Source organism: Morus notabilis, unplaced genomic scaffold (assembly GCF_000414095.1).
Source record: "Morus notabilis unplaced genomic scaffold, ASM41409v2 Scaffold248, whole genome shotgun sequence".
In the NCBI taxonomy this organism is placed as follows: domain Eukaryota; kingdom Viridiplantae; phylum Streptophyta; class Magnoliopsida; order Rosales; family Moraceae; genus Morus; species Morus notabilis.
The window spans coordinates 92,495-105,269 of record NW_010374042.1 but is presented as its reverse complement, the minus strand read 5'-3'; the positions used below and the strand labels follow the sequence as shown (position 1 = coordinate 105,269).

General features: G+C 39.2%; 1 protein-coding gene across 1 annotated transcript; it reads left to right on the top strand.

Moving 5' to 3' along the window:
• Positions 1–1,051: 1,051 nt before the first annotated feature.
• On the top strand, positions 1,052–4,032 carry LOC21404314 (G-type lectin S-receptor-like serine/threonine-protein kinase SD2-2). Its single transcript, XM_024176430.1, is given in 2 exon segments — positions 1,052–2,004; positions 2,006–4,032. Coding segments are annotated over 2 exon segments (2,640 nt in total). The 5' UTR covers positions 1,052–1,170; the 3' UTR covers positions 3,812–4,032.
• Positions 4,033–12,775: the final 8,743 nt, after the last annotated feature.

Below are 12,775 nucleotides of genomic sequence, written 5' to 3'. Positions count from 1 at the left end.
GAAATTTAAATTTAAATTTTAATTCTAAACTCAAGTTAAAACTCGAGTTAAAACTTAAATTTAAATTCAAATTTTATAAATAAACTTAAAAAAAATTATAATTTGAGTTTAAATTCTTTTTGAGTTTTACTCTAATTCTAAAACAACATGCCACCAAACTCGTCCAAATTATTTTATAAATTATTACTTGCTTCAGTTGAAAAGGATCGACCTCCTGAGTGACCTTCAGAACATTTTGTCTGCCACCAAACTACTTTTCCTGACATAATTAAATTTACAAAAATGACCTCAAGGTTCTATCCTCTACGTTTTTCAATTCAAAATTTGACTTTTAAAGTCTGTTTAATCGATTTAAAATTTTAATTTTAATTTTATTATAGTTAAAAATTATTATAAAAAATTATTTATTATAGTTAAAAATTTTTACATAAAATTATATTTTAATTTAAATTAAAAATTTAAATTAATGAGTTAACGAGGCTTAAATAAATGAAAAAAATTTCTCATGTGAGCAGTATTAGTTGTTAAAAAAAATAAAAAGTTAAACGTAAATTTTGTAATTAAATACAATAAGCTACATAAAATCTAATCTTTTCCATTTATTACGAATATCGTTTCCGATATTATACTAGGAATATTTCGTAATTAACTTGTCCAAAAATAACATGATTTGTTTCACTTATAAGTTATTACCATTTAAACTTGCAGTTTCTTTCTTTTCTACTTAAAAAAACCTCCTTTGCACTTACTATTTAATCATAAAACAACTGTATTTTATTTCTTTTCTCGTTACAGATTAGCATATTCTTTTACTTAAAAAAAAATAGAATAAACAGACAGAGACAGATAAAGAAGGGTAGACTTTTTCCTTACAAAATACAAAGTGCGAGCTGAGAACTAACAAAGGGAAAAAACTGAGGAAAAAAAAAGAAAAAGAAAAGTGAAGGGTAAACGTGTAATTTCAGTCCACATGTTTTTCCCAATTCAACTCGCACTTTTTCCTATCCCTTGTGTCCGTGAAAAGCAGCTTTCGCAGACATGAATATCTTTTGAATATCTTCTCTCTCTTACAAGTGTGCTTTTATTCATTCTTACTTCGAAACATTCACATATAATTCTCCGGGAAAGTAATTTCCCGGCATCCAAACACTTCAAACAACCCCGACGAAAATGTCACCACCGCCACAAGTTTCCGCCATTACTTTTCTTCTTCTACTTTCGACTCTTACGGTAATGTCGTCAAAAGCCAATTCCCAACCTCCCCAAAGAGAACGCCATCTTCCCAATTCTTCGGGATTTTCCTTTTCATCGAAAAGAAGCCTTTTCCAGGACGACGAGTTGCTGTCTACGAAGGTCTTAATCCGTGGAAACTCGACGATCTCGAGCGAAAACAACACCTTCGACCTCGGATTCTTCTCTCCGAACGGCAAAGATTGCTTCTTGGGAATCTGGTACTCGTCGATTTCTCCGCCGACCTACATTTGGGTTGCGAACCGCGAGAGGCCGATCAGGAACAACAACGGTACGGATTATTCTTCACCAACCCTAGAAATCACGGCCACCGGACGATTGGCGGTCAAGGACTCCGGTAATTCGATCGTGTGGCAGAGCGCGAACGTCGATGTCGCGACGGAGCTGGTCCTCTTCGAGAGCGGAAACCTGGCTCTGCTAAACCCTAAGGGAACTGTCTTGTGGCAGAGCTTCGACTATCCGACGGACACGTGGCTTTCCGGGATGAATCTCACGACTTCCAAGGGGTTGACCAGCTGGCGAAGCTCGTCGGACCCCTCGCCGGGGTTTTATTCCCTGCAGCTGAGACCAGACTACGGCGAATTCGACCTCGTCTTCAACAACACTGAGGCTTATTGGAGCACCGGAAACTGGACCGGCGAGGCTTTCGCCAATGTGCCGGAGATGATGGTTCCGTACATCTACCGCTTCCATTTCGACGACCCGTTCAAGCCAACGGCGTCGTTTGGGTTCACCGAGATCGTTGGGTTCCCCCGAAAAGCCAGTCGACAACGGCTTGGGCCTGCCATTGACCCGGTTCCAGATGGACTATTCGGGTCAGCTCCGGCAGTACACGTGGTCGGAGCAGACGGAGAATTGGAACAGGTTCTGGTTTCAGCCCGATAACACGTGTCGGGTTCTCGGCTCGTGCGGGAAATTTGGGCTCTGTGCCAATGCTAGCGAGAGATCTTGTGAGTGTGTCTCTGGGTTTGAGCCTGTTAATTTGTTGAGTTGGGAATCTGGGGATTTCTCAGATGGTTGTCGTCGTTTGGATGATGATGATGTCGTTTGTGGAAAGAGGGACGATGGGTTTGAGGAGGTTGGTGGTTTTATGAGGTTTGCGGGTGAGAAAGTTGAGCGTTTTAACTTTAGTTTGGATGCTTGTGAAAGGGCTTGCTTGGAAAGTTGTGCTTGTGTTGGTTTGTACCATAATGGGAAGTCTAATTTGTGTGAACTCTTATTTGGGTCGCTCTTAAATTTGAGGAATTTGAGTTCTGATGGCTCAGGTGCGGATTTGATCTACGTGAGGGTGCCAAAAGGAGGGGTTTCGAATAAGAAGAAGAGGAAGGCTTTGAATTCTTTAGTTTTGGCTGCTAGCATTGTTGGGTCGATTGCGGTTTTGGGGTTTTTGGTTTTGCTTGTTTTGTTTCTTGTGAGGAGACGACGGAGGAGGGCTGTGGAAGAAGATGGTGCCTTACCAATTTTGACTTTGAAGGTGTTTACCTACAAAGAGCTCCACCAGGTGACACGTGGCTTCTCAGAGAAACTCGGCCATGGCGGCTTCGGAGCAGTTTTCCGAGGGAAGTTGTCGGATTCTACTCTTGTAGCTGTGAAACGGCTTGAGAGACCTGGCACCGGAGAGAAAGAGTTCAGGGCTGAGGTGTGCACAATTGGGAACATTCAACATGTCAATCTTGTGAGGCTAAGAGGGTTCTGCTCGGAAGATTCTCATAGACTGTTGGTTTATGAGTACATGCCTAATGGCGCTCTGAGTCTTTACCTGCGCAAAGAGGGTCCAAACTTGAGCTGGGACATGAGATTTGGAGTTGCAATTGGTACTGCAAGAGGCATTGCGTATTTACACGAAGAGTGTAGAGATTGCATCATTCATTGTGATATCAAACCCGAGAACATTTTGATCGACAGTGATTACACACCGAAACTGTCAGATTTCGGGTTGGCAAAGCTACTTGGCAGGGATTTCAGCAGGGTTTTAGCCACAATGAGGGGTACATGGGGGTACGTTGCCCCGGAGTGGATATCAGGCGTGGCGATCACTACTAAGGCTGACGTTTATAGCTATGGAATGACATTGATTGAACTAATTGGTGGCCGCAGAAATGTGGAAGCGCCGCCATCTGCCAGTGGGGGCAGAGAGGGAGGTGCTGTGCCAGAGAAGTGGTTCTTTCCTCCGTGGGCGGCAAGGCAGATAATTGAGGGCAATATAGCTGCGGTGATCGATCATAGGCTCGGTAGTGGTTATAATGTTGAGGAGGCGCAGCGTGTTGCTCTGGTGGCCGTGTGGTGCATACAGGACGACGAGGCGGTGAGGCCTACAATGGGAATGGTAGTGAAGATGTTGGAAGGAGTTGTGGAAGTGACAGTTCCTCCGGCACCGAAATTGCTGCAAGCTCTGGTTTCCGGGGAGTCTTTTCATGGTGTTAAGGTTGATTCTACTGGATTGTCCCCGAATAATCAAAGACTATCCAATGCTGGCTCAGAATCATCTCTTGGTAATGCTTCTTCCCCAGTAAATGATGTGAATGATACACAGCCAAGTTCATTTGTAGGCCAACGGTAAATTGCACATACAATCCGGTAGTTTTTATTTTCAGACATTTTCCCCCCAAAAGAAGGAGTTTTGTTCTAGTAAAAATGAAATATAGTAAGGGTGATTTCTTGTAAAATATCTAGTGATGCAAAGTTGGTTGATGGTACCTGTGGAATTTTGCCGCATTGAAAGGAAGAACTTTTTACGCATCCAAACGTTGATCTCATTCTTTTGATTTGTTCTAAATTTCTAATCACACAACACTTTAAATGTTAAAGTTGCATAATTGATTAAGATACTGATATCAGATAACATTTGTTAAAATTCTATTAAATTTGGATAGGTTTGACATATTTGATTATGATACTAACATAGAATTAAATTTTGGTTTTTGTGTATTTCCTCTTTTAGGTGGTTCCTTCTTTCCTCTGACATTTTTTGACTATTTATTTATTTTATTTCGTAAAATTAGAATGTGGGCTTTGGGTATTATAAGTTGTTTAGTGGGTGCTAATTGAGATGTCATGTTTTAAATGGTTTTGATGATAGTTTTTGAAAAAATAAAATAAAATTCGCACGAGATATGTTTCTTTTGACTTAGTTGAGTTGTTTTGAAAGTTATATCAGAAATATGTATTCCATATCGTTCTCTCATAGAAATTTCTTCTGTTTTTATGGGAGACTGAAATTTGACATGGCACGTAGAGTTACCTAGTTGAAGAAACAGAAATCTCCAAGCGGTCACATGCCCTATTATAGAAGCCTTATTATTGAAGATAATTGAATAACGCCAAATATAATCTGAAATTATTGTGCAGGCTGCTTGTTTTTTTCTTTAAGAATCACAATGCACTTTTCCAGTCAGGACAATTTCACTTTTGCCCTTTTCAATAGTGATGAATTATTGTGGGATTCTGATGTCACAGTTCATTATCACAATCTTTGACATTCTCTCTAGATCGATACAGAAGGATATGCCCCATTCTTCAAAAAAAAAAAAAAAAAAAAATTGCCGCTGCATCTTTAACTTTTATATGGCCTTTTTGCTTTAAAATAATATACTATGGCCATCATACCTTTCTGTATTCTATTGTAAAATGCTCTGGTGGTGAAAGGATCGTTGGATTCTTTTTAAAACACTTTCTGCTGGAAAAAGAGTCATGTGAGTCATGACCATGATTCTTTTTGTCAACGACTTTTGCTGAAGAAAATCTTTAGCACAATTGCCCTTGAATTTATCATGATTTAGTAAATTACTTCTTAAATTTTTAATTTTGACAATTAATCTCTTAAACTTATAAATTTATCGTAATGTGTCTTATTTTATTAAATTTATTCAAATTTTTATTAGATTTAAGGGATTAAACATTGAGAAATTAAAAAATTTGTGTTACATTTGAATTTAGATGTTAAAATTTTTCGTTAAACATGTTTTTTTGACACTAATTTAACACAATTATCGCAAATGGAGCGTATTGCAACAACTTTACAAGTTGAGAGGACAATTTATTAAAATTAAAAGTTTAACAGACAATTTGTTAAACCACGATAAGTTTGGAAAGGTAAATGTGCTAAAAACCCAAACATTTATTTATTGCCCCTTTGGGGTGGGTTTTTAATGGACTTTTTATGGCAGGATATCCTGCTGTTTCTTTCTTATTTTTCTTCTTCTTCTTCTCCTTTTTTTTTTTTTTTGAACGAATGGCCATGAGATATAAAGAAATTCGTCTACAAATAAACACTAGATCCACCAGTAATTTTAAATAAAAACGCTCAAAGGAGATAAACGTGTACCAAGTTCCAACAATAGAAAATCAAATAAGCACACCAAATTTTGAGTGCACAAATGTTCTTTCAATAACACCTTTATACTTTTGATTGATTGACATCAAGAGACCTATAACTCAAAGGCTTCACACAAAACCCCATAAAATGAATCTAGCGGACAAGAGGCACTACCAAACTCAGAGAGTGGGAAAACCAGCTTCGTTATTATACACCCAGAAGAAATACATTGCACCCTTCTATCACTCCACGGATAATATTACAAAAGGCAGTTTTATTCACAACTCCCCTTTTTACTCTCTACACCTCCTAACTACACATCTCACATAAATTTTTACATGATTAAATTTATTTTCTACACACCGTTATTATTCTAAAATTAACCTAACTATTTTCATAAGATTATTAATTCCTAATCACTTCTTCTTTTTATACCCACCATTTTATTTCAATTTGTTACTTTAATATTATCAATCTACAGTAGAACCTCGATAAATGAATATTCGATAAATTAATAATCTCGATTAAATAATAAAATTTTTCATCCCGACTTGGACCAATATATTAAATTAATAATCTCGCTAAACGCATAAGATAATAATTTTTTCTTGAATCCTTTAGGGCCGATGAAAATATAAATTAGTAATTAATCAAATACAATAACAATAATAAATAAGAAATAACATATAAAATTCACAATGTTACGGAGTTGTTCTTGACAACTTTCAGTTTTCTCACTTCAACTCTTTTCCAAAATATGGATCTAAAGTTGTTTGTTTCTTTTTTGTTCATAACTTGAAGTCAACCTCTCCTTATCTCATCAGTCAATGTAGAAATGAGAAGCCAGGAAGGAGAAAGATATGAAAATTCTAATGATTTAAGACTAAAAATAAAACTGATGACTAATGTATTTATAGAGTTTATGTTCTATGTATGTACTTAATAACTTTTGAAATTCTATATGTGAACATATTAATTTTAAATACATCTATTTTTTTCTATTTATAACCCATACACAAATTTTGGTCAAAAGAATAATACATGTACTAAGATGGAATGAAAATACAAATCTCTTCCTAACTTAATAAATAATTATTTATTGATAAATTAATAAATTATTTATTTATCGATAAATGAATAACCTCACTAAAATAATATTTTTTTTGGTCCCAACAATATTATTTTATAGAGATTTTACGTATATCTCTATTTTCTATTCAGCTGAAGCTTTAGGCATGAAGCCTTTTTTTTTTTTTTTTTAATTTTGAAAAAAAGGGCCTGGTTTTCGTACATTGGACAAGATGTGATGAAGTTCCTAATGCTTTGATAGCACAAGGCTTACATGCAGCTCTTCACGGAGGCATATGGTAGGTCATCTGATATTGAGAATGTCATGCTTCCATACTAGACCTTCTGGTGGGCCGGTGGCTGGTATCTATAGTGAAATGATAAATAAGATAAATACCTTTTAAAATATATGTATTATGATTTTTATTTTTTATTTTTGATTAATTATCTTTTTAGTCAAATAACTACGTCAGTAAAAGAGTATTAATAAAAAATAAGAGATAAAAATCTAGATTCATACACTTTTAAGCATAAGTTCAGTAATTTTTTCATGGTTTGAAATTGTGATGATAATCAAGAAATTATCCTTTCTTCTTGATTTTTATGCTTTGAAAACCAATTCAATCTTTAAGAGAGCTTAAATTCTTTTGTTAGAACAACGTAGCTATATCACTTCATCTAAATAGCTTAACAAATGCTTCACTATAGTTTTTTTTGCTTTTGTTTTAATAAGAATATGTCACGCCCCCAAATCGGGGTTAGTGACGTGGAGGTTCGTTTAGAAACTTAAACATGTTTGAGAGAGTGATTAGTAAATAACGTTGCAAGTAATTTAATTTCTTTCAAATCCAAAACGTCCAGATATTTCCAAACGAGCCCTCCTTTCATTCAAGCGAAATTTTAATTTCAAGAACGGTGGTGAAATTTCCAACTAAACCAGTTTAAAACCACGTCCATGGTATTGTTAGAGAGATTGTAATATATCTCTCAATCTTGATATCACAAAATTGGATTAAACACATTCGGGAAGTGTGGACTGAAGCAAACACGCGCTGCAGCGCGCAGGTATGCGCGCTGCAGCGCACGGACGCGCTACAGCGCGCTTGGGTGCTGCAGCCTGCACAAAATAGACCTCTCGGGCCTGTTTTTGCTAGTTCCGCGCGCTGCAGCGTACAGCAGCGTGCCACTAGCTTTCCCATCAAAATCAACAATTTAGAGTTTGATCTTTCTCACCAAACATTCTCGTTTAATTAGATGCAATTGTATCATATTAGTGTGCCATAGTTCAAAATCAATGTTCATAAACAATTCTCAATTTAAATCATGATTCTTTGTAGATAGAGATTCATTCCAGAGAATCGGATGGAAAACAAGGATTCATGTGGCTAATCCACTCATTTTGAGTTCTCAAATGAGGTTAGGTCAATCCCAAATTGAATTTCGAAGTCAAAACAGGGTTTTCTGGGCTGCTCAGGCTCAGTTTCAGTGGGAACCGGTCGACCGGTGACAGAGAAGTGTAACTCCACCGGTCAGCCGGTGGAGAGGTGACCGGTCGACCGGATCGATCGACCTATGGAAGGGTGACCGGTCGACCGGACCAGTCAACCGGTGGGGAAAAATTCCAGGGCTAACAATGGCCGATTCGCGAGGAACAAAGCCAAAACCTGTAATCTTGGGTTCGATTTTGACATATTCTCAAGGGATATGTATAGATCCAGTTTCAAATCAACAAATAGGGTCCAAAGAATCAAAAACCCCCAATTTTCATCAAGGTTTCACCAAATCCCATTCGGAATCCATTTGAAAACAAAATTTAAACCAAAAATCACCAAACTCGACTAAAACGAGTTCCACAAAGCTAAATCTGAAAATCTAAAGTAAGTTTCAAAGAGTTTTACCTCGATCCAAGCTTTGATGTTGAAAACCTCTTGGAAACTTCCGTTTTTGGTTTAAATCCGGCCCTTGAGAAAGAAAACTTTGAGAGAGAGAGGGAGAGACGAATGGAAGAGGGAGAGAGAGAGAGCTCGAGGTAGAGAGAGAGAGAGTAAGGGAGAGAGCTCAGGAGATTGAGAGAGGGAAGGAGAGAGAGAGTGTCGAGACAGAGAGAGAGAGAGAGAGTAACGTGAGGAAGGGAAAGGAAAAAGGAAAAGGAGAAATAGAAGGAAAAGAAAATTAGGAAAAATAAATAAAATAAATAGGGGTGAAATTGTAAATACTAAAATAAATTTAAAAGCTCATGATTAATTAAGAAATCAATTTGGGCACACTAATAAACCACAATTATCATAATTAAATAAGTTTAATTCCGGAGGGCGTTACATTCTACCCCCCTTATGAAATTTCGTCCCTGAAATTGAAATTTACCTCACGATATGAACAGATATGGATATCGTTCCTGCATCATTGTTTCCAATTCCCACGTTGCTTCCTCAACGCCATGGTGTTGCCACAACACCTTCACTAACGGTATCTCACGTTGACGTAGGCAAAAATCTTCCGGTCAAGAATCTGTACGGATGCTTCCTCGTAAGTCATGTCATATTGGATCGGCACGTCATACCATTGCACAATGGCTTCTGGATCGGGTTGACACTTCTGAAGCATAGAAACATGGAACACATTGTGCACATGAGACAATTCTGGAGGAAGATCGAGGCGGTAAGCAACGACACCAACTCGTTGTGTGATCTGAAATGGCCCGATGTACCTCGGCGCGAGTTTCCCTTTCACACCAAAATGAGTAACTCCTTTGCGCGGTGAGACTCTTAACAAGACAAAATCGCCCTCTGAGAACTCTAAGGGTCTACGCCTCCTGTCAGCATAACTCTTCTGACGACTCTGAGCCATTAACAGTCGTTCCCGGATCACGGCTATTTTTTCATTATTCTCATGGATAACATCCGGTCCAAGGGTCAGTCAATTTTCTGACTCAAGCCAACAAACTGGCGATTTACAAGGTCTGCCATACAACGCTTCGAATGGGGCCATCCCAATGCTACTCTGATAACTGTTGTTGTAGGTGAACTCAGCTAAATGAAGATACTTCTTCCAGTTTCCACCAAAATCTAGAATGTAAGCATGAAGCATGTCCTCCAAAATCTGAATAACTCACTCAGATTATCCGTCGGTCTGAGGATGAAATGCGGTGTTGAAATTTAGTTCGGTTCCCATGGCTTCTTGGAAACTTCTTCAATATCTAACGTTGAAACGAGTGTTATGATCTGATGTGATAGACAACGGAACTCCGTGAAGTCTGACAACGTGCTCCAAATATAACTCTGCTAGAACTTTCCTGGAATAGGTCGCACGAAAGGGAATGAAGTACGCAGACTTCGTTAACCTATCCACAACGACCCATATGGCATCATGCCGATGTTCAGTCCTCGGTAATCCCATTAGAAAATCCATCGTAAGGTGTTCCCACTTCCATCCAGGAACAGGAAGAGACTGCAGTTCCCCAGCAGGTTTCTGATGTTCAACCTTGACTCGAAGACAAGTCGCACATTCTGACACGTATTGGCGAACATCCTTCTTCATACCTCCCCACCAATACTGCCTTTTGAGGTCTTGATACATCTTGGTACTCCCATGGTGAATAGTGAACCTCGATTTGTGAGCCCCGTGAAGGATTGTCTTCTTTATTTCATCCACTTGAGGAACGGCAAGGTGATTCCTGAAGTAGAGCGTTCCATCTTCCCGAATATTCCATTCGTCCAGTTTTTCTCCATTTTGAACTCGAGTCCAAACTCCTTGAAGATGTGAATCCTGCCATTGGTTCTGCTTGACTTGCTGTATTAGAATTGGTGTTGAAACCAAGTTGTACACCATAGCTTGGTTAGAATCCTCATAATACTGAAGATCATAATCACCTACAATTGCACTTTGTTTCCAATCTTCCAATGCCAAAGATGCTAGGATTCCTATAGTCTTTCTGCTGAGAGCGTCTGCTACCACGTTGGCTTTTCCAGGATGATATTGCAAGGTGAAGTTATAATCCTCCATATATTCCATCCATCTTCTCTGTCTCAGATTTAAGTCCTTCTGAGTGAACAGATACTTCAGACTCTTATGATCGGAGAAGATTTGGAATTTTACTCCATAGAGGTAGCATTTCCATATCTTGAGAGCAAAAATCACAACTGCTAACTATAGATCATGCGTGGGGTAGTTCTGCTCATGTGGCTTCAGTTGACGAGATGCATAGGCCACAACATGTCCATTTTGCATCAGAACACACCCAAGTCCTCGTCTTGATGCATCGGAATACACCTCGTACAGCTCATCGCTATTAGGAATCGTCAGAATCGGCGCACTGGTTAGCCTAGTCCTCAGTTCTTGGAATGCATGTTCACAATTGGCATCCCATTCAAACTTGACTTCCTTTTTATTCAACCGCATCATTGGAGCAGCAATACTCGAAAAATCCTTTACAAATTGTCGATAATACCCCGCAAGTCCTAGGAAGCTTCAAATTTCAGCAACGTTCTTCAGTCGTTCCCATTGTAGCACCGTTTCAATCTTTGAGGGATCCACTGAGATTCCTTGTCCAGATATAACATGTCTAAGGAACTTGACTTCTGTCAACCAGAAATCACATTTCTCCTTCTTTGCATAAAGCTGGTGTTCTCGAAGTGTCTGGAGAATGATCCTCAAATGTTGCTCGTGCTCTTCCCAAGTCTTTGAATAAACCAGGATGTCATCAATGAAGACTATCACAAACTGGTCTAAATACGGGCGGAAGACTCGATTCATTAAATCCATAAAGGCAGCAGGAGCATTCGTCAATCCAAAAGGCATTACTAAGAACTCATAATGCCCATAGCGAGTCCTGAAAGCTGTTTTTGGAATATCATCTTCCCTAATATTCAACTGATGATACCCGGATCTCAAGTCAATTTTTGAGTAATACCGTGATCCTCCCAGTTGATCGAACAACTCATCGATTCTTGGCAATGGGTACTTGTTCTTCACGGTAACCCTATTCAATTGTTGGTAGTCTATGCATAACCGAAGGGATCCGTCATGCTTTTTCACAAACAAGACAGGTGCACCCCACGAGGAAGTGCTGTTTCTAATGAATCCCTTTTCTGCCAACTCTCTAAGCTGTTTCCTTAGCTCTTTCATCTTCGCAGGCGCCATTCGATACGGAGCAATAGAAATCGGAGCCGTCTCCGGAAGTAAGTCGATACAAAGCTCGATCTCCCGATCAGGCGGTAAACCAGGCAACTCATCAGGGAATACATCCGCATATTCATCGACCACGGGGACCTCAACATTCTCCCCAGCGATACCGGATTCACCCTCTAATACTGAAAGGAATGAAAAACAAGCTAAATTCCGCCATCATCCGACGCTATGCCTCAGTAGTCGTTCTTCTGTAACTGGGTTAACACCTCCCTGATACGTTACTGTCGTGCCAGAACCGGTAGTCAAGGTGACTCTTATACGGTGGCAATCAACAATCGCCCCATATCTTGACAACCAATCCATTCCAAGCACCACATCAAACTGATTCATGGGAAGGATTATCAAATCTGCCTTTAATTTCTCACTTCCAATCGTGATCACACACGACCTACATACACTAGTCACCTCCACACGTCCCAATGGAAAACTTATAAACATTAAAGTCTCTAAGTCATCGGGTTTCAAACCCAAAATTTTCACAAAAGAAGTGGAAACAAAAGAGTGCGTAGCACCAGTGTCGAACAAAACTCGTGCAAAAGAATGTGAGATAGGTACCATACCCTCGACGACTGGGTTTCCAGCATGAGCTCCAGAACTTCCCCCGGCCATGGTATGAATTTGCCCCGGTGCTTTCCCTTTTCCTCTCTCATTGTTGTTAGGTATCTGGTTTTCAGGTCTGTATTATGTTGCGGCGGGGTAGACTGTACCGATACGGAAGCCTGTGGCCGGAAATAAGAGTAGTTCGGCGGACGGAAGATCGGTGCAGGAGGAATTGGCATTTGAATAGGCAACTGGGGCTGATAGAAAGGCGTGAATTGTGAAAGTCTGTCTTGACTAGGAGCAATACCCCTTTGACTCTGCGGTAATTGCTGGGTCTGTTGGTTCACCAGTTGGCCCCTGATAGGACAGTTCCTCTTGATATGCCCTAGCTCCCCACAATGGTGGCACTTGAAG